Source organism: Macrobrachium rosenbergii, chromosome 56, assembly GCF_040412425.1.
Source record: "Macrobrachium rosenbergii isolate ZJJX-2024 chromosome 56, ASM4041242v1, whole genome shotgun sequence".
NCBI classification, from domain to species: domain Eukaryota; kingdom Metazoa; phylum Arthropoda; class Malacostraca; order Decapoda; family Palaemonidae; genus Macrobrachium; species Macrobrachium rosenbergii.
Genome location: NC_089796.1, coordinates 42,152,084 through 42,178,631, shown reverse-complemented (window position 1 = coordinate 42,178,631; position 26,548 = coordinate 42,152,084). Strand labels below are relative to the sequence as shown.

Sequence of the window (26,548 nt, the reverse complement as noted above, 5' to 3'; positions counted from 1 at the left end):
CTGCTTGCAACCTCATTCTGCACATTCTCTGAAAGACAGTGAACAGAAGTTTTCTATCTTTATTAGTACTGTATCTGTAGTTATTAAAACTATCTAATAGCTGCATATTGAAGTAGTAATACTAAAATAGGAACTAAAGTCATATCTACATTCAACAAGATATGGTGCAACACTGTATTTTTTTCACCATTACATAAGCGTTCTTGATTACTATTAGACCTTTCTTAAATACTTTATTGTTAGCACTGGTATTTTTTCCATGGCACAACTTTCCTTTAAGGGCAGTCAGACACCCAAGTTTAGTGAAGTAGCAACACAGATAACAGGGCACTGATACAGCAGTGATCTTTACAGAGCAGCAACTTTTCTTCACTTAAAAATACTGATGTACAGTTTTGCCCTCTTATAGTTTGTCCCTTTTATATTGATTACTAATAAGTAAAATGATTAAATTTTACATGAAACTCAAAGAAAGTTAAATAAAATTAAAGAAAGCACAGTACTACTAGTTACAGAGGCATAGTGATTAAACTTTCTATTGAATCTATACTACAAATGCTAATTTATGATTTTTTAAACAAAACTGAATGTTGTACCTCATGCATCTTCTCGCCAGATCTAAAAATATAAAGAGAACTTTCGCATGTGCAGTACCGCTGTTCACTTTTATATTCATTTACAACTGAAATTGTACTAACCACACAAGTAATATAAAATAGTGTACTCCATCACGTCATTATTATGCAATCTCAAATAATATAGTATATTATATTGTAAAAAATATTCAACAGTGAGGAGTGATGACAATGTGGTTTTAAATGGTCAAAAATACAATTCAAAAATAATATCTGCCAGCGGACTAATGTGAACCAAGCTGTAATTTGAATACCTGTACCACTTTTACATTTTTCCAGTAATTTGCTCTGAATAATTTTACTAAATTTTCATAACAAAGACCATGTGTTCCGAGAGCAAATTCTTTGAACTCGCATGTACATTCATACTAACAATACTGATACTTTTAAGTCTGACCCGTTTTTCACCTAAATGTAGTAATAGTTTCATTGGTTGTGGTTTGAAGTTTTTATTTTACTGTATTTTCATTCATTTTTCTTGAATGTTTTGAGAATTTACTGTACCTGAATACTGTCTTATACCTATAACCATTAAATCTGTTCACTTCACAGCGCTAACAGGAAATTGAAAGAGAAAATCACATTAGTAATGAAATGAAAGAGAAAACCAAAGTGCAGTACAAATATTGATATAGCTTGTCTAGAATGATACAGGAAAAATCTACAGCCACCTATGTGGCATTCTGTCTGCCATATTTCTGGTAACTATTATTGTACAAATCCACTGGAAATGGAGGAAGCATTCAGTACAATATTTTTCAAATACTGCATATGCACAACAGTTAGAAAATTGTAACCTATTTAGATGTATAGATTTCACAGAGATAAATTACATTGTACATACGTTGGTAAAGAATTCATTCTTATACCTTAAAGTATTATTAATGTTGGAAGTATAATTATTATTAGCAAAAATTCACAACTTATATATTCAACATTTGATCACTTACACTGTGTATAATTGTGCATCCTATGTTTCTTTTAAATAAATATTAGATTGTCAGAAATTACTACAATACACCAATTCTGTGTTTGTGGTGGAATATAAATTTGTTGAATATTCACAAATACAGTAAACCCTAGACCAGTCATTAGCAAAAAATCCCTATTCCCCTTTCCAAACACTCTGTTACGTCTTTGTCTGGAAATTCAACATCAAGGCAAATCAAATTACAATTAGACAAGATGTTAAAATTACCCGAGTGCATGGGCAAACGGGGGTAAGGCATATTACAGTTGAAGGATTATTATTTATTTTACAATCAGAATTGGTTGCAAAGTTCTGCATTACTACAAGGAAGATATTCAAAACTATGTTGTGTAGATAGCCCATACAATAACAGTTTTAATAAGTTCGTTGATGGGAGATAAAGCTACTCAATTGATATTCGTTTTCGATACCCATACCAAATCCACTGTTCAATATACTGTGCCATATCTATGAAAGTTTACTTACTCTGAGAAATTTTTTTACGCACAAATCTAGATTGTCTGGCTTCTTCATTGCGATAAGTCTTTTTTAAGCGATCTGAAAATCAGTTGTATAATTATCTTGAGTAACCTTGTAATCAGTGTAAAGGTGCACTAGAGAAAAATAACCTTTACTGGTACTTGCACAAAATGAATGAGGGAATATCTGACGAAATTATTCCAGAAAGTAAGCAAGGCTGTCCAGTTTTTCTGGTTGGAAAAAAAGGCAAATATTTATCCATTATCAGCCACCTTCCAGTCAATAATAGAAGAAACTATTTAAAAGTTTACAGAATTTGTACCAGATATTGATTATCCGAGTAAGGGAATTGCTGCATGCTGAAACAATCATAAATGAGAATCTGAATCCAAACTTTGGTATAAGTGGCCTATAACTTCAGAATGTTAAGTATTTGTTCCTGGAAATATCACCTACAAGCTGCAAAATTTTTGAAAATTGAAATACATTAACATCCTTAATACCTTAACTAGAAGTGTCAGACAGGTCTGCAGCTGTTTACTTCCCTAGCTTGGCTTTATTTTCTATTCTTTTGTGGCTTCTAAAACTTTCATTTTCTTCCCATGATGTGGTCACCTTTAGATTGCAACCTCAGTGAGTACCTTGCCAGCTTCTTTTCTATGTCTTGTAAATTTTAACCCAACATTAGTCTGCCAGATTGTTCTTTGAACAGACTAAAAAAAATTGACTTTAATACTAACTGGCTTTTTGCAAGCTACAGTATAGGCAAGTTTTCCTTTATTTTTATTTTAGCTCCAGTTGATTTAGTGACCATCATTTGGATTCGCTGGTATATCACTTTTTCGTACCTTCTGGACCCTCAGATAATGTTTGGGGGTATGCATGTCTCCTAGGAACTATCCTAACCAGGTAAAAAAAAAACTATTCTTTCCTTGCAAAGAAAAATGCTTCCTCTTATGTAAAGTATAGGAAAATCTTTCTTTCGATAAAAAATTAAAGACCTGAACCGGAAATGTCGGTGCTTCTTTTCTGCATTAAACTGAAATAAGGATAATAATTAAAAGGTGAAAAGAAGCTTTCTTATTCTTAATTCGTTAATAAGGCAAGTAAAGACATTTACTGACTAAGACCAGGTTAAAGTCAAACACAATAAATCAATACTGAAAGTTTCCGCGAAGCCCAACCGGCTACATTTTCTTTCAGGCTTTGAACTAGATATATTGCTAACTCCATTGGCTGTCACAAAAAGTCCTGACAACTGCTACTAACCTTAGTGATAGAAACGAAATCCTAATATTGATAAATTTGATTTTATTATTTGCACTATTTGCGGTACAGTATATTTTCTAATAGGTTGCTTGTGAAATAATGGCTCAATAATTATCCTTGTCATGGTTTTTCAGGAACTGTATATAATTTCAACTTATTTTCGTAGCATTAGATCCAATTAATGCATGTTTTTGAGGAACAAACACGGCATGTTGACAGAAATTAGCTATCATTCTTTAAAGTCAATATAAAAAAAACTGTTAACAATACTTATTCTTATTACATAAAGGGTTTTGACGATTTGGTGCATTAGACGCCTGTGAAAAGTTAAAATACACCGGATGTAAGCAACCTTCAACTAACGTCGAGAAAAGGTTAGGCGCGAGTATTTTATACTTTCCATTACATCTTGATGGTGCTGACAATTTTCATGCTTCCTTTTCCTTTTTTTTTTTTTTTTGTCCAAAGCACTGTAAAGCAAAAATTGTCATAATTTCGAAAAATGTATATTTTTCCATGACAGTTCAGCAAGCTAACATTAATAATTTCCTTTGAATAACTGAAAATGTTCAGCTTTCTGCTCAATTTACACTTAATGGTGGTCAACTTATAAATCATTTCGAAAACAATGGAGAATTTGTATACAAGCGTCTGTCAGTGTTTAACAGTGCCTCCTAATATGTTGCAAAATTATCTTCAAAAAACCAAATTAAGCATTATTACAGAGGAATCTGTTGTGTATTTACTTTGAAAGTCTTGTGCTTTTGAATACTCTGTTCCTGACTGCATTGTTTAGTCAGAAATTTTGCTTAATTGCACTTAGTTTCAGATGCATATCATTTGATCAGTGGACAATCTGACTAGTGATCAGAGTGAATGTTTGGGATACTGCATGGCCATACTTGCCTTAACCTTACCATATTTACAGGGCAAAAGATTTTAGTACATCTATTGTCATTATATTCATTCTGTTAATTTCTTGAGGATTCCCCAGCTAACATAAACTGTTCAACGATGTTTCACTTATAATTACATATATAATTGAAATTGTGCTTAAAAATGCAGTCTTACTGTAACATTCATGCTGCATTTATCAATACTACACAAGCACGCCTATCTTCAGAATTAATGATGTCTGACATGCTTACACATTTTTATTCTGTCTCGTTTATCATTTTATCACTATTTTGAACACCAAATACTGTTAATTTTCATACAGAAACCATAAAGCATAAATTTCCCTTAATAAATAAATTGTACACTTTTTTTTTTTCAAATAAACTGTGCACAATTATGATTAAAAATTATATTCTTTATTGGTGAACATCCTCTCCAGTAAATAACAATGCTTTTCAAAACCCTGGAATATGAATATATCATATTTAATTTCCACATAAATATATGAAAAAATTTGCCTAGTCAAACCCATCCTCCAACCTGTACAGTACTTTGGAGATGAATCTCAACTCAAAATAGAGAAAACTTGCAATTTTCTCTTAACATACATACACACACATACACATGTAATTCTAATTGTAATTAACCACAGAGTCTGCTTATCTTCCGGAATTCTTCACACTTTTTGGAGACATTTCAAATTACAAAGGCTTCAATCAAAACGCAAAATTATGAAGTAATTCTGATGTCGGTAGCAGAGTTCAAATCTGCATGCAGAGTACCAGAACGAGGTCAAGTTCCCGACCTGACCTCTTTGGATGCAAGGCTTTTTAGTGACAAGCATATCCAAAAAACGTGAAGAATTCGAAAACTTGGGATGGCAACATGTGGTTGTTACAGTTACATACATATCAGGTAAAAAGTGACCAGTACAGTCTATCAATATATACATTATACATATATATATATATACATATATCAATATACACATGTATATATATATATATATATATATATATATATGAATACATACATACATACATACATACATACATACATACATACATACATACATACATACATACATATATATATATATACATATATATATATATATATATATATATATATATATATATATATATACGTATGTATGTATATATATGTATATATACATATATATATATATATATATATATATATATATATATATATATATATATATATATATATATATATATATATGTGTGTGTGTGTGTGTGTAAATATATATAAATATATACATATACATATATATATATTATATAAATGTATATGTACATTTATATATACATATATATACACACATACTGTACATATATATACATATACATGAATATATATCACGTCACTGTGACGTTTTATATACAAAAACATTCAAGCTGTAAAATTTTTTTTAATATCCAATTCGCTCTATATCGGAAATAATACCGAAGGGAATTATAATCGAAAAGTGACAATCACCTGGTGGACTCGATTCCTGATTGTGTCTATCTCTGAATTCAGTGGCGAGTAGCCAACTCTACCAACCAGGCCGTCAAGAGAAGTACAAGCTGATACCCACCTCCACCATCACAGCTGACTGATACGTTTGATGTGATAAATATTCATGAATACCTAGTGTTTCAAACGTAGCAATCGGCTGTGATGGTGGAGGTGGGTTGATGCCGACTCTAAGCACAAATACCTGCATTCGACAGTGATACGTGTTGCAGAGTCGGTATCAGCTTGGATACTTTTCTTGGCGGCCTGGTTGGCAGAGTAGGCTACTTGCCACTGAATTCAGAGATAGGCACCGTCGGGAATCAAGTCCATCAGGTGATTGTCACTTATCGATTATAATTCCCTTTGGTATTATTTCCAAGGTAGAGCGAATTGGAAATCAAATGAAATTTGTAGCTTAATGTTTGTTTGTATGTAATATTATATATATATATATATATATATATATATATATATATATATATATATATATATATATATATATATATATATATATATATATATATATATATATATATATATATATATATATATATATATATATATATATATATATATATATATATACATATATATGTATATATACATCAATATATATATACATACATACATATATATATATATATATATATATATATATATATATATATATATATATATATATATATATATATATATACATACATACATACTGTATATATATATATATACATACACACATACATACATACATATATGTATATATAAAATGTACATAAAACTACGAATACAAATCATGTAAATCCTGTCAATATTTGCACTTTTGTCCAATAAAACAGTAAACTATAGTAGACAAATGTTTTTCCTAAAAATAATACTGTTGTAATAACATAACTGAGAACCTACAATGTGTTGCTTGAATTTTATTGGGAGAAGTTCCAAACATCTCTCAAGCCATGACACTGTCTTCAAGTCATATTTATTTATAAGAAATCAAAATCCTTAAATTGTACTTCACTTTCTAAAATTCAAAAGTATTTATTGAAAAGTCAGGGAATGTAATTTATCAGCTGTGTGTTACATTCAAATATATCATTTTTAACACTTAAAATATTTATTGATATATTAGAATCTTTGAAAGATCAGCTCCACATTTTGAAAAATGTAAATAAATTATACACTGAGTTTTTCTTGGGATTTTACTGTTTTCATGAGGTTTCCACCTAACTCCCTCTTTTCATGGAAAATGACATCAAAATTTGTCGCGAGCCCCAAAATATTGTAACAATCTCTCCTTTTTTTTATTTGGCGGCATAGGTTAAAAATAACCCATAAGTTAATCTAGAAAGTTCTACATATATTGAATCAAAATTAAAGGTCATAATTCAAATGTAGTATCTATAGAGACAATATAATTACAATATTGTTTAGGAATGGATAAAGTTGATCAGTTACTACTGGTTAAATCATAATTTGTCCACACATGACATTGTACTGTATTGCTTTGAAGAGGATCACATTTAGCAGGTTCCATAACAGATGGCATAATTATCACCTAATGTAATGAAGCTGTACAAAAGTTTAGGCAATTACAGAACTTCAATAACTTCAAAATAAGAAGTTGAAAATAAACCGTACCATCCAATAAAACCTATCTCAATAAAAATGTTTTTTCTCAATAATCAAAGAAAAATGAACTTTTCCTCATGATCACAATATTACTAAATAGAAAAGAAAGAATGCAAATGGATACAGCAATGTCCTCAAGAATTCTGTTTATCTTGACGCTTAGACCGCTGTCATATGGGTGTTGGTTTCTTTTTACTGTAAGTATGATTTGGTGATGAAGAAGGCGATCCATTTTTAGGGGTATCAACTGGAGTTGAACTGACTGAGGCAGCATACTTGCCCTGACAACAATGGATCAGGGGAATGAGATTTAGTATTACCCCGCAAAAGATGATGAACAACCCAGACACAACAAAAGGCATTATGTAATCACCAGTTGTGTCAGCAATCAAACCTGTGGATAAAGTTGAAAATACATTTAGGAACAAGTATTTTAGTGCAACTCAGATAAATAACACATGGCATAACAAATCAACTCAACAGTATTTGGTACAATTGGGTTAATGTGTTCGTTAATTACAGTATACTACTACCATGTACAGAAAATTGACAGATAAGGTAATGAACAAATGTCAAATGCGCAATAAGAACACTATTTTCAATATTCTTACTCAATTTGCTCATCTTTAAGTGCTTCATTACAGTATATTACCCAATTACAGTACTGTACTGAAAAGGCAATCGCTGATATGTGGGAAAAATTCAGTTTCTACTATTAATAAATATCAAGCCAAGGTCTCATGAAATAACTTGCTTTTTATGAAATCAGCATTAACCTATATTCTCTGTATTGCACCCTGTTCAGCCACTTTGCAGGGCTAGAATTTTCTGCATCTGGTATGTCATATACCCAATAGGTAATACAGTAGTAGGCTACATTAGTTCGGTACCAAAGAGATTGAAACAGGGTCAAGAAAGGGTGTGGTGACTGACCCAATGAACAATTCCGTTCATCTGGAAATATTTTTTATGGTTTGGTGTGCAAACATCTACGTTATAATATTCTCTTTTATTCTTGCAATGAAAGATCTGAGAGATTATTTTGTAACGCAAACCTGGGGTTCAGTTTTATTTCCATATTTCATTATTTCTTAAAATGGTGATATTCTTTCGTCGCTAGAGAGTCACATCATCAGTAGTTTCATGCGTTCATGGTATTATAAAGTAACTTGATCGGTCAAGTGAAATTTTAAATTTAGGTCTGTCTAATTGCTGACATGTTTGGTCCCCAGACTTAGTAATTATATCGAGATATCAACCAGTTTTACTGCAATGAAGCACATTTTACCAGCAAACCTTGGACTCCACTGCAGTGATATAAGATTTAAATAACATGATATAAAGAGTAAATAACATATACCAAGTGGTCTAAAAAAAACATTACTTGCATACTTGACAATTAATAAAACCGTAATAACTGAGTCTCATTACAGTAGAATTACAGATGAAGAAACCATCGTATGACACTTCTACAACTTCCATAGTGGTCTATGTAATTAATGTATATCAATAAATACATTAAAATGTTAAGATGTAATGAGTTAGATAATTTGAAAAGAAAAAAACTTGATGCAAGCACTTCTTGCCCTTCTACCAATTCAGTCATCAGTGGCTCAGGGAGCATCATGTTTGCAGGGGCATCCATGGCGCTGAGGTTGCTTCCATCTCAACCCTGTTACTAGTTGTTGCTAACCACAGTATCACAGATTATTTATTTACTTTCAAGATGATCAGAGAGAGGTAGTCCTTCCAAACTTTGATGCTGCTCCAACAAAAAGGAAAATTAGGTTATGCAGACTACAAATGCTGTTCTTCTCGACTATCCTTAGGACAAAGAGCGTGTAAGCAAAACAGTGACTGGATCTGCAATCACCAGGCTACAGGTAATTCATCTTCATGATTATGAAGGATGGCACTTGTGATGAAGAGGAAATCATGGAGACTGATGGGAGACATTTTGCAAGGAAGGAAAGAAGACAGCGAGAATAGAGAAGAGCAACAGAAGTGGGTGGAAGAGGTGCTAAGAAATAAGCAGAAGCCAACCAAGAAGAAGCGATAGGAATTACAGAGGATAAAAAAAATATTTTAAAAATCTTGTTCAGTATTAATCGTAGTCGCCAAGACACAATCCACAGTTATTTAGTCAGGCAGCCTTAAGATAAATACATGCTGTACCTTACTCTTACTGCCTCAAGGCTTCTAAGTCGCTCAATAGATATTAGACCCAGTGATAGGAAAAGTTTTGCCAGTAAAAATTTTCCTCTCTTTGATATGCCAGGTACTATTTATCCAAGATTATGCAGCTCCAAAATCAAATGGTCTGTCTTCACAAGTGAACAGGAATGAAGTAGTTAGATAAGTCAGGTAAGAAATAAATAGAAAAAATGGACAAAGGTCAATAAAACGGTTGCAGCAGCAAGGGATCAAAGGGTCACTGCAATGAACCTTTAGGACTGCCTACAATCTTATGGGGAAATGATAAGAAAAATCTAAGTATGCTTAATAATTCAGTCCATAACATTGTTAAATATGAGCAGCAGAAAGCTACGAAGGGTAAACTCTAAGTTCATTTGAATATTAGCCTAACAAAATCAACTTAATGTTGTGTGCAGACCTGTTCCCCTGCCGATGGGTTCTCTACATGGTATGTAAGGACAGTGAGAATGTTGTTAATCCATTCATGCACGCATGAATGGATTAACGTCACTAATTAGGTGACTATGAAATACTATCATATGCAAAGCACACAATCCATTACACCCCTTGTAGGACGTCTTTGGGAAAAAAAATCAGTACAATGCAATTAAAACTGAACTGTGCAGCAGTTATCAAGATCTAAGTGATAGTTCTTGGAGCATCTGTACAAACTACATGGAAAATATCAGTTCACCAACTTTCCAAGGTGCTTTACTGGACTCAACTAATAACGCTTACTCTTGTTTGTAAACCCTTGATATGCTTTTGCTGGAGTGGTTTAGTCTTCAGCAGGCACCTCTGTATCAAAGTTCTCATGCTTCCAAAGCTACTTGACGTAAATGTGCAAAACAATTCTGTTTTTTGTTATTTGCACTACAGTACTATTATCGTAAGTCAGAGGACATCTGTTGCAAATGCAGCGTCTTTGCTATGGTTGCAGTAAAATGTATATGGTTTGAGAAGCTGCGAACAGTAGTGATGACAGTGAAAGAGTTTCTTTCAGACATAAAATTAAGAATTTTACAGGAACGTTGATTGGAAATGGTAGAAAATTTATCTGTAAAATGAGGGATATTCCTTACTATTACAAAATTAAACACCCTTTGTCCTTTTAATAATCATTTGGTAGTTATTTCTTTGAGTATTTCAATAACGGCTCCAGATGGCAATGGTCATCCTTTTGCAAAATATACAAGATATTAAGTTCATGTCCGAAGTAAAGAAAAAGTGAGGAGCACAACTATATTTTGGGAAAAGGCTTGCGTACTTATTGCTAGTATGCATACTTGCAGTGTAGTACACTGCTATGCCCAACTACATACCAAAATAGAAAAATACCCCTGATGAAAACTTTAACGAATACAGGGGAAATGGCAATTAAACTGTATATATATCACCATGATAGTCTTCCCTGTAATAGAGCTGTTGACATGGCACAGGAAGGAATGACAAAATATATTTGATAGCTGGACAAGAAATAAAAAGATACTTTCACCTTACCTACAAGAGGTGGACCAATGAGGTTGGCTATACCCTGAATCAGTAGTAGTAATCCATATGCTTTGCTGAATGCCTCCAAGGTAATCAGTTCAACGAGGATTACAGATGTGAGAGCATAGTTGGCCGATATGAATAAACCAAAGACAGCTGAAGCAGCAGCTATCAACCAGTAGTTTGTCAAAAAGGGCATCATTATGACTGATACTCCACACAAAATCATAGAAACATTATATATTAGCATAGGAGACGACCACGGCCTGTCCCCAACGTATCCCATGACCACCTGAAATAATGGATTTCGGTGAAACACTTCAGATGACGCAATACATTTATATCATCAAATTCTATACTTCCTGAAGATATACAGTATTAGGAATTAATACTACATCCACGTGCAACAAAGCTCCTGAAATACTGGTAGGTACATGGTTTTATGAACTGACACATCCATGATCACAAGAGCATTTGGAAACTGTACACTAGTTATTGTCAAAGGGCAAAGTTAATTTAAATTCTTATTTCTTAATTAAAAATTGATACCCAAATGTAACTGCAACAATTGTATACAGAAAATATTTGCTTACCATCCCAAAACAGTTGAGTATTCCAATGACAGATATGAGGTTGGCACTGTCATCAGCAGATACACCAACACCCTGCGCGTAATCGGTCAGGTACATGTAAACAGTGTCATAAAACACATACAAAATGAAGTTGGAAATAGCAAAAACAAGGTATCCAGGATCTAAACAGTAACTGTAGTCCACACAGGATGTTATCATCTCGCCCATGTCATCCAAATATGTCCACATATTCTGTTGGAAAGGTATTTAAAACAATTAGGTTTTCAAACATGTTTTACTCTTGGTTAGTATTAATTCAAAGGGTTTTAATTATCACTTAAATGTCATTCACATCAGATCAGGGTAGGGGAATGAATATTAAAAACTAAAGTACAGTACTGTATTAAAGAATAATTCTCCTCTAAAAGAAAGCTTTGGTCCTTTTAATAATAGTAGATGGTACTTTTAAATAAAGAAAACTCCCGCATGTAAAGTCTGCAAAACAAACTCTTACACTCATACACAAAGCTGACAATATAATATTCATTAAAGGCTATGCTTACCTCATCTTCAGACTTGGCAATGGTAATGATTGAGTTTCGATATATATCCGGACAAGATGAAGCACGAAGACGATAACGATTAATATTGAGCATAGCACCTCGGTACATCATAGACTGCCTGTTGATAGAATAAATCTGTTTTAGTTGCACAAGACTTTTTTAGTGGTACAAAAATATCTACCAAGAAGTACAAATCACCAGTTTGTACATAAATGAAATATTTCTATTCCGTTTTGGACATTTTTAGTTGTTAAAATTAAGAGACTTTTGGTACCTTCCATCCTCCCAGTCCGGAACTCAACATCTGCTAACACCAGAATCAATCCGAACTCAAAATCTGCTAACACCAGAATCAGTCATAAAAAAAATCCAAAATATCAATTGGGAATTTTGTCCAGATTCATGATAAGCAATTCAACTTGAGTGCAAATGAAGTGGCGAAAGTCTTCCGCATTTATAATACATATATATAAAAAATATAAGCTAATAATTACTTTTTACTAATCAATGACTATAGGTCAATAACAGTGCTGTTACCACAAAGTGCATCCCAGTTACTGTATTCTTTTGCACATCCTTGGAAACTAGACATTCTACAAAAATATTAGCCGACCACAGAAAAACTGCTCTATGTCTGATGTAAAAGATAAATTACTTGAGCTGTCAATCACAAATATAAAAGCAACTATTCGAAAGGATGATTATGAATATAGCTACGAGGAAATACTGCTTGCCGGACACTGGCTAAGTATACACTATCACTTATTTAAAAATCAAATTTATCTCGGTTTAAACATCCAAACACGACTATTCTGAACGTGTTCTACTTTAAAACTAGAAAAATCTTTAGTAATATTAAAAGTAGAACAAGATCAACGTAAAACTGAAGGGGCACTCTAGATGGTCAGATTTCCAGAGTTTTATTTAATGCCCTAGTGTTATGCTGTTATTCAGAAAGAGGTACAGTCAATCTCAAATCTGACGTAGCAAGATCTTTTTTGTATCGTCCAGAATCTCAGACTCAACGTAACATTGCCAAGTAGTGTTAGTTAAAATTCATTTTTTCATTCCCAAGGTCATACATGTCAACAAGTTTGCAAATTCACACTGACACTGTTTCCTTATGTCTATATAACTATGGTCCATTTTAATGCATTGGTATGATTTGTAATGTGTGTGACTTGATCTCGTCTTTTTTTATATTACTTAGTTCAAAGCATGTGCGATTAGCAGTGCCGTCAATGACAGCACGGAGTGGTAATAGCAACTACCTGTACAGCATATAACAGTACACCTAATAAACTCAACAGTCTTAAAAGATTTTCAAAATAAGAATATGAACTAAGTAGTCTTTGAATTTTGAAGTTTTAGACTATGTTAAGACTACCTGCATGTTGCGAAATGATTTACAGACCTAACAAAAATAATCTCAGCCTTTTAAGATGTCTCTTTTACTAAAGGATTCATTTTTAGAGATTTTCTGTTCTTTGAAGAATAAAAGATAAATATGTTTAAATCATATCGAGAAGATATTTGCTAGCATTACCGCCAAAGCCTCTGTAACAGTTTTTTTTTTTTTTTTTTTTTTTAGCTGGCAAAGAATGTTATTTCTTGAAAGTCCTTCTGCTTGCTTTTGGTGTATAATTGATTCATTCGTGGGGCAGCTTGAAGTGCAAGACTATGTAACTAACTTCATATGCTTTCTAGGCAGAAGTGGTTAATATCTGAATGCTAAGTGTAATGTATTTTTAGCAAGTAAAGGAAAAACTAACATGCCTAGGCCTAGGAACAAAATCTTGGCATCAACAAAAATGTAATTGGATAGGGAACATTTATTAGTAAACTATTATTTTTTGAAATACTAATATTTCGATGACAAGTATAAATTCAATATTTTCAAAATTATTTCACTGTCTCTACAGATTGTAGACATACAGTATGTTCCAGCCGGTTCATGTCGTAGCCACTCAAGTGATTGCATTACACAGGCCACGCCCACTCGTTCATATTGGTGGATGTGTTTTAGCTACTGTAACACTCTCGTATTTGCTTCTTTATCTTTTTTCAGCATCAAGGGGTGGTTGCAATGCAAGCAGTATGAAAATGTTATACACAAATTTTTATTATTATTATTTTAACATTTTAACCTAGGTTTGACGAAGGCTTTTCTTTGTCAAAAGCATCGGCCTGGATGAACGAAAGTTTTGGGAATGTTTCGTCACTATTTTTCCGAAATTTGGCTACACGTAATATTTTCTCAGCTTTGACACTTACAACAGATTTCACTCTCATGAAACATATTATGGCCTTATTTTAAGAAATAACCATGTTTTCACACTGAAATAAGAGATATATATGCAGCATGTTAGTTACCAGTTAGTGAATTTTGAACGAAATGCTATGCAATTTTTAAGAGAAAATTAGAAAGAATATGTAAGAAAAATAAATTGTATATATTAAAAGGTTCAAGATCAGGAGACCAGGAGCAAAGAGTGAAGGCCAAAAGCATTGATGTACCCAAGCACACTGTACCAATCAGCTTGAGCACTGCTGGGTGACTTGGTTAATGCAGAAAGTGGAGATATGACTGAATTTACAAGGTGGATCAAATATATACCAGTCGGAATTTACAGAGGATGAAATACATACCAGTCTGAATTTACACAGTGGATGAAATACATACCAGTCTTACCTTTACAAATCAAAGCATTGATTGTAATTTCAAAAGAGAGGCTACCATCAAGCTGGAATTGTAATGATAGCAGGGTTGTTGATTCTATCAGCCTTGAAATATTACAAATTATGGCCAGATATGACTGAATGAGAAAAACACTGGTTTGCGGCAAATTCAGTGCCAAATTTAACATAGCAAGAAAAGTTGGAGTCCATCACAATATAAAACTGAAGAATAGGGCTTACCATGAAACTGGGTTAAAAATTACATAAATGAGTAGGACTTTTTACACAAATAAATGATATACTCTGGGGATCATAGTTGATAAACAGAGCAACAGATGATGTCTAGAATACAAAATTGAAGCGTATTGAAGCAAGGAAAAAAACTAACTGAATTTATAGTCAAATAGTTCAACTTCTACCCTACCAACTCCTGGATGGATAAAACTCATGCCTGCAAACAGAAATAATCTCTGCCAATAGAAAACATTTCTTCGCAAACCATTGGTCAGGCTATGCCTATAGTGGTAGCATGGAAGCTGGCATAAATAATAATAATAATAATAATAATAATAATAATAATAATAATAATAATAATAATAATAATAATAATAATAATAATAATAATAATAATAATAATAATAAGGCGATACTCAGGTCAAAACTCAACGCAGGAAACATGACTAAAGCCATAAACACATGGGCAGTACCAGTAATCAGATACAGCGCAGGAACAGTGGAGTGGACGAAGGCTGAACTCCTCAGCATAGACCAGAAAACTAGGAAACACATGACAATACACAAAGCATTACACCCAAGAGCAAATACAGACTATATATAACACGAAAGGAGGAGGGGAGTGACCTACTAAGCACAGAGGACTGAATCAATATTGAGAGCAGAGCACTGGGGCAATATCTGAAAACCAGTGAAGAAGAGTGGCAAAGAAGTGCATGGGAAGAAGGACTGATAAAAGTAGACGAAGACCCAGAAACAAACAGAGAAATGCCACAACAAACCAATGCACGGACAGTACATGAGACAAACTAAAGAACTGGCCAGCGATGAAACATGGCAATGGCTACAGAGCGGAGAACTCAAGAAGAAAACAGAGGGAATGCTAAGAGCAGCACAAGATCAGGCCCTAAGAACCAGATATGTCCAAAGAACAATAGATGGAAATATCATCTCACCCATATGCAGGAAGTGCAATGTGAAAGACGAGGCTATAAACCACATAGCAAGCGAATGTCCGGCACTTGCACAGAACCAGTACAAAAAGAGGCATGATTCAGTAGCAAAAGCCCTCCACTAGAGCCTGTGCAAGAAACACCAGCTAGCTTGCAGTAATAAGTGGTATGAACACTAACCTGAGGGGATGACAGAAAACGAGCAGGCAAAGAGCCTCTGGGACTATGGTATTAGAACAGATAGGGTGATACGTGCCAATAGACCAGACGTGACGTTGATTGACAATATCAAGAAGAAAGTATCGCTCATTGATGTCGCAATACCAAGGGACACCAGAGTAGATGAGAAAGAAAGACAAAAAATTGATAAATATCAAGACCTGAAAATAGAAATAAGAAGGATATGCGATATGCCAGTGGAAATTGTACCCATAATCATAGGAACAGCAGGCACGATCCCAAGGTCCCGGAAAAGGAATCTAGAAAAACTAGATGCTAAAGAAGCTCCAGGACTCATGCAGAAGAGTGTGCTGCTAGAAACAGCGCTCATAGTGAGAAAAATGATGGACTCCTAAGGAGGCAGGATGCAACCCAGAACCCCACAGTATAAAAACCACCCAGTGGAATAGGATGAATGTGATAGACCAAAAAAAAATAATAATAATAATATAATACTAATAATGATAAGAGAGGAGACCTCTGAGGGCAGTAGCGTTGAAAATTATAGCTGTTTCCATGGCATTTCATTTGTATGAGACTTCTCTATTTGTCTTACAATCTTCTTTTCATCAGAATTTAGCTGGTATATCAAGTTACCTAAGGACATACAAAGATTTTCTGTTGTCTTAGATTTATTTCCTCTAACATACCGACACACACACACACACACACACACACTGGCGGTCGTCTATGACAGTACGTGAGTGAATGAATTCAGATGCATGATGCACAAGTATACTGTATATAATAGGCAGGGTGGTTTACAATTGGTGGGTCAGTTAGTGGGTTGAATTTTGATTGGCTGTGGGTTGAGGACGAAATCTGTCCCGGAGGTGTTGTGATCTTCTAGGTTAACCGGTGTTGCTGGTCTGGTTGGAGGTGGGTGTTGGCTTGGATACCCCCCACCAGTGTGGTTGGTTTAATAGGTCACACAGGTAACATGCCGTCGGCATCCGGTGCACACTCTCTCTCTCTCTCTCTCTCTCTCTCTCTCTCTCTCCCTTCTCTCTCTCTCTCTCTCTCTCTCTCTCTCTCTCTCTCTCTCTCTCTCTCTCTCTCTCTCTCTCTCTCCTCTCTCTCTCTCTCTCTCTCTCTCTCTCTCTCTCTCTCTCTCTCTCTCTCTCTCAAAATCAAATACGTATCAAAATTCAAGATAAAAATGAAGCAATTAAGAAAGGAACAAAGATCATGTGATGAAGGTAAAAAGCAAGCCAACAACACATTACAAAATGTCAGCATCAAGATATGAGGCATCAGCACCTAGATATAGTGCAAGGAACAAGCAATGTATCTATGATGCTAGGGGATGGTGCAGATATGGAGATAAATGTAGGTATATGCACAAAATGAATAAATATGAAGATGGAAGATCAAATATAATGGAAAAGTCGGATTTTTTAATGTCGAATTTCTGGAAATGAAGAAAAAAACAACACATCAGAACAGGAAAGAGACATGGGAAAATCCTTATTATTACCCATATTAGATAATGGAGACAACACGCAAACCATCATAGTGATGAATGCACAGGGTTTAGTTTTGAGTAACTCAAAAAGAAAGATAGAGTTCTTAGAAGAACTAACCCAAAATGAAAAAAAATATAAATAATGAACATAAGTGAAACCTGGTATTCCCAAGAGACTGGTAATGGTGACCAGATAAAGGGTTTCCAAACTTATAGATCAGATAGAAAAAATAGAAATCAAGGAAGAACCGTGATATATGGGAGAGACGCCAATCAATGAAAAATCTGTGAGAAATATAGTATCACAGAATGTGAATTAATAGCAGTAGAATTTGAATCTGAAAAATTAGTGAACATTGTAATATACAGACCCCCTAATACTAAAGAGTTTGACATAATAGTTGACAAATTGGATGATATATGTAGAAATCACAAAGACTGGACTATACTCCTATCCAGACACTTTAACTTTCCTTTCACAGAATGGAAAGAACGAATAGGAGACTGTGGTTGTATTTATACATATAAAAAGAGAGTAATAGTAGCACAGAAGATACGAGGGAATTTGAAAAGCTGTTAGATATGCTACTAGAACACAACATTCAGCAAATAAATCACCTGCCACCAAGAAAGGATAATATTCTAGACCTAGTATTTGTGAACGAGGTGAACTATGTTAAAGAAATAATAGTGTATAATACGAGTATTTTGGACCATAATGTCATAGAACTAACAGTCCGTTCCAAAGCACATGAAAACAGATATAAGCAAGAGACAAAAAAAGTGGGAAGGATATGGAAAATACAATTTCTATAGTAAGAATATAAATTGGTCAAAAATAAATGAAGAATTAAACAAGGAATGGGAAAACATATTCGTAAGTGATCATATACAGGTAAATACGGATATATTATATAAAATATTAGAGGAAATAGTGGAAAAATATATACTGAAGAAAAAAAGTAAACATCAGTCACGCATACCAAGAGACAGAAGGATCTTGTTCCAGAAAATCAGAAAGTGGAAAAAAGGTCTTGCAAAAGAAAAGAATACATGGAAAGTGATGGAACTAAAAAGTAAGATAGAAAATGCAGAACAAAAGATTATAAAGTCAAAAGAAAATGAAAAATGGGTCCTAGAAGAAAAGACCCTACAAAATATCAAGCAAAACCCAAAATTTTTTACTCATATGCAAAAAAGATGAATAAAATAAGAGTAGAAATAGGCCCTCTAAGAATTGAAGGGCGATTAACGAATGAAAAAAAGGAAATATGTAACATATTAGCAAAAAGATATAAGAGTGAATTTACACCTAGAATTGATAATGAAGATAATGATACAGAAATAAGAGATGAAAATAGCGAATATTTATTGGACATAGATATTACAGAAGCTGATATTGTGCAGGCTATTAATGAAATAAAAATGGATCAGCAGCAGGACCAGACGACCTACCTGCCATATTGTTAAAGAAAGTGGTTCATTCAATTGCAAAGCTGCTCGCAATATTATTGAGACAAAGTATAGACACAGGCAAGATTTGTGATGAGCATAAATTAGCATATATTACCCTTACTTTCAAAAGTGGATCAAGACTAGAGGCAAGTAATTATAGGCCTGTGAGTCTGACATCTCATATTATGAAAGTTTATGAAAGGGTAATGAAAAAAAATATAATGAAACATTTAATGAAAAATAGATTGTTTAATATAGGACAACATGGTTTTGTACCTGGAAAAAGTACACAAACCCAGCTGTTAGTCCACCATGAAAGCATATATAAAAATATGATAAACGAAAAAGATACAGATGTGGTTTACCTAGACTCTGCAAAAGCTTTTGACAAGGTAGACCATAATATATTAGCGAAAAATATAGAAAACATAACATTGTGGACAAAGTAGGAAGATGGATAAAAGAATTTTTGCAAAACAGAAAACAGATAGTGATTGCAAACGATGAGAAATCGGATGAAACTACGGTAATATCTGGTGTGCCACAAGGTACGGTGTTAGCTGCATTGCTGTTTGTGATTATGATTGCAGACATAGACAGTAATTTTAAGGACTTGGTAGTGAAATGACACAAGAATAAGTAGAGAAATTACTTGTGATGAAGATAGGAACTCACACAAAGAGACCTAAACAAAATATATAAATGGGCAGAGGTAAATAGGATGGTATTTAACTCTGATAAATTTGAATCAATAAACTATGGTGATAAAGAAGGAATGCTATATGCATATAAAGGACCTAATAATGAGACAATCACAAATAAGGAAGCAGTTAAAGACCTTGGTGTGATGTTGAATAGGAATATGTTATGCAATGATCAAATAGCAATACTATTGGCAAAATGCAAAGCAAAAATGGGAATGTTGTTCTGGCACTTCAAAACAAGAAAAGCCGAACACATGATTATGCTTTATAAAATGTACGTACATAGTCCACTTGAACGTTGCAATATATTATGGTACCCATACTACCAAAAGGATATTGCACAAATAGAGAGTGTACAAAGGTCATTTACAGCTAGGATAGAAGAAGTTAAGGACCTTGACTACTGGGAAAGACTACAATTCTTAAATTTATATAGTCTTGAAAGGAGAAGAGAAAGCTACATGATAATCCGGGCATGGAAACAGATAGAAGGAATTACTGAAAACATCATGGAGCTAAAAATATCAGGAAGAGCAAGCACAGGTAGATTAATAGTGCCCAAAACTATACCAGGAAAACTAAGGAAAGCACACAGGACATTAATCCACCACGCACCAGCATTGATAATGCAGCGTCTATTCAATGCGCTACCAGCTCATTTGAGGAACATAACGGGGGTGAGCGTAGATGTGTTTAAGAATAAGCTTGACAAATATTTAAGATGCATCCCAGACCGTCCAAGATTGGAAGATGCAAAATATACCGGAAGATGCATTAGAAATTCTCCGGTAGACATCAGAGGTGCCTCACACTGAGGGACCTGGGGCAACCCGAACGAACTAAGGTCTGTAAGGTAAGGTAAGGTCTTCTCTCTCTCTCTCTCGTCTCTCTCTGTATCTCTCTCCTCTTTCTCTCTCTCTTTAAATACCAGCATCTTCGGACTGGGTTAAAAGCCAATTCTTTGTATCTTTCTCTCTCTCTCGTTTATTTCAAAAAGAAGAACCCTAAAAGAGTTCAGAGGTCTGGAAAAACAAATCATTTATAACTAACTAACCCCGGTTAATTTATATATGCCTTTTTTTATATATATATCTCTCTCTCATGTGAGTATATTGGTGGCGGCTGGTTTCTTATGTTTCTCCATGTGATGGTGGGGAGAATTTCTGTATCTTTCACCGTGTTAATATTAGTGGTCATCCCGATATATATCGGGATGACCTCTACCAGACTCTCCAAGCGTCTCTCGTGCCACCTTCAAGAAGGGGCCATCTGTAACCATTATACACAAAAGACCAGAAAGAGCTGAGCTTATAAAGAACACGGAAACTATAGACCAAACACCGGACCGACGATGCCTACAGTTCTCGAGGCACTCCATATATACTAGAAAAAAGCCAAACATCAACATGGTGAAAGAAACAATTTCTTCCCATCATCATAAGGGTAACCATAAGAAACCAGTCAAGTGAGAGAGAGAGAGAGAGAGAGAGAGAGAGAGAGAGAGAGAGAGAGAGAGAGAGTACAGACGTCTGACCTATTATACCAACAAAAATTCAAAATATATTTTTGAGTGACACACCAATTGTAAACCATGCCTGCTAATATATATTTGGTTTTATACGTGTTGTACGTATGTTACCTAGACCTATTAGACCAAAAAAATATCAGTATATAGGTGGGGACAATGTACCCATGTATTGTAAATGCATATATCTTGTTCTGTCTTTATAAAAGTCTACTTATATATATATAAATAGGTTAATATATATAGCATATAGCTATAAATATATATATATATATATATATATATATATATATATATATATATATATTGTATATATTATATAAAGTAATATCATAAAAAGTATATATATATATATATATATATATATATATATATATATATATATATATATATATATATATATATATATATATATATATATATATATATATATATATATATATATATATATATATATATATATATATATATATATATATATATATATATATATATATATATATATATATATATATACTATATATATATATATATTATATATATATATATATATATATATATATATATATATATATATATATATATATATATATATTATATATAAAATTAATGACTCTACCAATCAAGAATTACTTGTTACAGGCTCATCATTTAGCGTACTTTACGGACTACCAAAATTCATAAGGAAGATATTCCTCTTAGACCTATTATGTCCTTTCAGTATATAATAGCCCTACTTATAAAATATCTAAATTTATTGTAACATTTTTAAATGAGTTTTCAATATCACAGTTTGCCATTAAAAATACGCTCTGAATTTCAATAGCTTATTGTCCAACAAGACGGTGACCATCATTTTATGACTAGTTTGGACGTTGAAGCTTTGTTTACCAATGTCCCGGTCTCAGAAACTATTGAAATTATTCTTAACAAAATCTTTAGAGATGATGATATATTTCATGGTTTTAGTAGAAGTCCTTTTAAATCCTTACTTGAGCTTGCAGTGCAAGACAATTTTTATTTTTAATAATGCTCTCAAACGGTTTTTGCAGGTCGAGGGAAATAGCAGGGTTCCCTTTGGGCCCGTTGTTTGCTAACTTCTTCATGAGTCATTTGGAAGAAGAATTTTTAAATAATTGCCCAGCCAAGTCTAAGCCGGTTCTATATAAACGATATGTTGATGACACTTTTGCCATATTCACTTATCCTTGGCAATGTCATGAATTTTTTTATTTTATTAATTCTGTACATCCCAATATGAAATTTACTATTGAGACTGAACAACAAAATTCGTTATCTTTTTTGGATGTAAAAATCACTAGAGATCGACATGACTTTACGACTTCTGTTTATCGTAAGAACACGTTTACAGGCTTGGGCAGTAACTAATTTAGCTCTTGTTTTTATTCGTTTAAGATTAATTGTATTACAACACAGGTACATCGAGCTCTCAAGTATGCTTCTAGTCGGTCCAATTTTCACTTAGTAATTGATTATTTATCAAAGTTTTTTTTCGGCTAATTCGTATCCTCAATTCATAGTCCAGAAAATAATTAATAATATGCTTACTAAATATATGTCTCCTCCCTCTGAAAACTTTAATGTTCCTAAACTGAACATATATGTTATTATTCCCTTTACTCACTCGGGTAAATTACGCTCAAAAATAAAAAGTATCATTGAAAGAGAAATAGGTTTTTTAAAATAAAATTTGATTCCTATGAATCCAAAAAAGGTTGGAAATTTTTTCTCTTATAAGGACAAGTTACAGGATTTTATGCGGTCCAGCATTATCTATAAATTTGAATGCCCAAGATGTCTTGGTACTTATGTTGGTTCCAGTAAAAGATTGAATTGCAAGTCCGCTATTACAGCCACTTAGACTCAGTTATCGTACAGGTTCATGAATGCATACCTAACCCAGAAATTTCTAACATTAGAACATATGCTACTAAATGTAAAATTCATGTTGAGAAAACACATTTTTGGATTCTCAGTGTTACATCTCAAAATGCCTTTTAACTACGGTAAATTTTGAGTCATTATATATAAAGCACCTGTCCTATAATTTGAATAGTAACAACTTATATTTCTCTCTCGCTCGCTTAAGGTGTTGTCTGGGCACTGACGTTTCTTCAGGCCATTCTTCCTCTTGACAGTTGTATTGAAAGGTAGTTTAATTTTCTTAACAAATTGGTGAATTTTAATGTGTTTTTTAATAACAGTTTTGCAGCTTATATATATATATATATATATATATATATATATATATATATATATATATATATATATATATATATATATATATATATATATATATATATATATATATATATATATATACAGGGTGTTTCTGAAATTAGAGGCACCCCATCTACAGCATAAACTAAAATTGGCATGGACAAAAACAAAAGTAATTCAGAACAGGTATTTATGTAAATTTCTCTCTGAGTATTTAATATTTTGTATGGCCTCCGTCTGCCTGTACCACAGCAAGCATTCTTGAGGGGTATGATTTCAGCAAATTGCAAAAAAGCTGAGACTCAAACTCCATTTCCCTGAGCACTTCGGTCACCTCTCTTCGCTGGTCGTCAAGGCTTGGTATACCATCATAATTCACTGTGCGTGCTTCAGCACGATCTTTTAAGATACTACCAATGTTTTCACACACATTAAGGTCAGGGGAGCTACCTGGAAATTCACTTGACGAGAAGAAATCGATAGCACTGTTTCGAAGCAGCTCCTGTGTCTGAAGAGCCTTGAAACATGGTGCCTTATCATGCAAAAATGTGACTTCTTCAACAGATAACACATTTTCAGGATCTTTGAGGAAAGGAAATACTCCACCAGTAAGCAGTTTCTCTGAAGTATTCGCCATTCCATGACTGTCCTTTTTCTTTGATGATCCACATTAACAGATTGACTGTGAAACAGAAAAATTCCCAAACATTAAGGAAATTTCACAACTTTGCGATAGCGCACATCATCGCTGATATCATCCAACTTTGCAGCCCAAATGATGTCATTTTTATGATTTGGCTTCCTGGCTGTGTAAATGAAGAATTCATCTGATGCAGCAACATGGAGAAAGTCAGTTTCATCCCAATCTTTAAGAAATGAGCCACAAAAAATGCACGGTCTTTTCTCTGTTGCTGAGTGATGTCGAGCTTGCTGATAACATGAAATGGCTTGATACCAGATTTTTTCAACTCACGATATACAGCATTATAACTTCTCTTCTTTCCACATTTTCTTTCTAGTTCAAGCACCAATTTATGTAAAGACTTTCTTGGTCTACCCACTGCCTCAGCTATGATGTCTTTTGACTCCTGAGAAAGGACTTCAGGCCTTCCAAGATTCTCCCTCTTTTTGCAATGACAGCCATATGTTCCAGTTTCTTTTAACAGAGGATTCATCTCTTTTAATGTATTTAGCTATCCAGGAACGTGAAACAAAGGATGCGCCAGCATCCCTGGCCTCTCTGAATGTTATAGCCTGGATTCGGTCAACCCATCTGATTTCCTCCGAGTCGTTAGCCATGGCTGTATCTAACTCTGTCACTCAGTCTGAAAATACAAGAAATGTAAAATGAAATATAGCTTAATAGAAACTTAGAATAATGTACTTGGAGATAGGCTATAGCATAAAACTTCATAACTTTCCATTTGTTCTGTGGACCTTTAATTCAGGAAACACCTGTATATATATATATATATATATATATATATATATATATATATATATATATATATATATATATATATATATATATATATATATATATATATATATATATATATATATATATATATATATATATATATATATATATATATTATATATATATATATATATATATATATCTATATATATATATTATATACTTAACATGCATCATCTATCTGAATTTATTCACATTCGTACTCTCATAGATGACTGCCAAAGCGCATGTCAGCATTTTAGAGGAAATAAATCTAAGACAACAGAAGATCTTTATATGTCTTAAGGAAACTTGACATACTCTATACAAATTATATGCCGTGGAAACAGTTATAATAATAATAATAATAATAATAATAATAATAATAATAATAATAATAATAATAATAATAATAATAATAATAATAATAATAATAATAATAATGTGATGAACTTAAAAGCATATGGTCCCAAAACATCTTTATTTTCGTGATATTTTGACACCCTCTAAGTCATTCTCAGACTATAAAATAATTGCAAGACAATAACAGCTTAAAAGAGATAAATGAAGACACCAACATAAAAACGCGGCAATAATATACAAAAATAGAAAAAAAGCACAATAACAATTATAAAATGATAAAATCATACATAGGGAATTACAGTAAAACCAGACAGCTAAACAAACGAATGACGAGGCAATATAGAATGAAAAAAATGTCACAGACAATACTTCTAGCCAGGCAAATTAAACCAGGCTGGTATACAAACAAACAAACAAAAGGAACATCAACAACAACAAAACAAAAATCTGTTCACCTGGAATTAAACAGATCAAATATATAGGCCTCCAAGGAAAGGAGAGAAAAAATAATCAACAGAAATTAAAATGAGAATCATTGCAAAGGCTCTTAACCGGGAAATTATTTAATCAAACTTTACACTGGTTATACTGAAAGCTAAAATAAACTAAAAAAGCTACTTTTTGTAAACACTTTTTCGCACTAAAAATTGGATAATAAACTAGGCATGTGATTTCTGATAAATAATATAGGAAAAATAAGTGAATGGCACTCTGGTTTACGAATAAAAGAGAAAAAGGAAAGTGATTTGATGACCTAAATCACACCACCCAATAAAATTCAAAACAGAAAAGAAAGAAATGATACACCTATTTAGGCTTTTGCACCAACTACTAAGAGGAAATATGAAAGAAATATAAAATCATGACAGGTATGATTTTTCTGTGCTTCTGCCAACACCATTGCTACCATGATTTTACTATGCAGGGCCATTCCAGTCATCTTTTCCATGTACCCATAAAGAAATTAACTTTTTTAGTAATTCCTCCAAGACAATGATTAAGAACAACTTCCAGTTTGGTGAGGAGAC

The 26,548-nt window shown here is 33.1% G+C and overlaps 1 protein-coding gene across 1 annotated transcript in view; it reads right to left on the bottom strand.

Moving 5' to 3' along the window:
* Positions 1-7,067: 7,067 nt before the first annotated feature.
* LOC136836419 (uncharacterized) overlaps positions 7,068-26,548 on the bottom strand; it is a 471,898-nt gene continuing 452,417 nt past the window's right edge. The window contains exons 5-8 of the mRNA XM_067100638.1: positions 12,224-12,341; positions 11,682-11,912; positions 11,098-11,380; positions 7,068-7,795 (exon numbers count right to left, since the gene is read on the bottom strand). Of these exons, the coding sequence (XP_066956739.1) occupies positions 7,572-7,795; positions 11,098-11,380; positions 11,682-11,912; positions 12,224-12,341 (856 nt within the window). The 3' untranslated portion in view covers positions 7,068-7,571. The remainder of the gene's footprint in view (positions 7,796-11,097; positions 11,381-11,681; positions 11,913-12,223; positions 12,342-26,548) is intronic.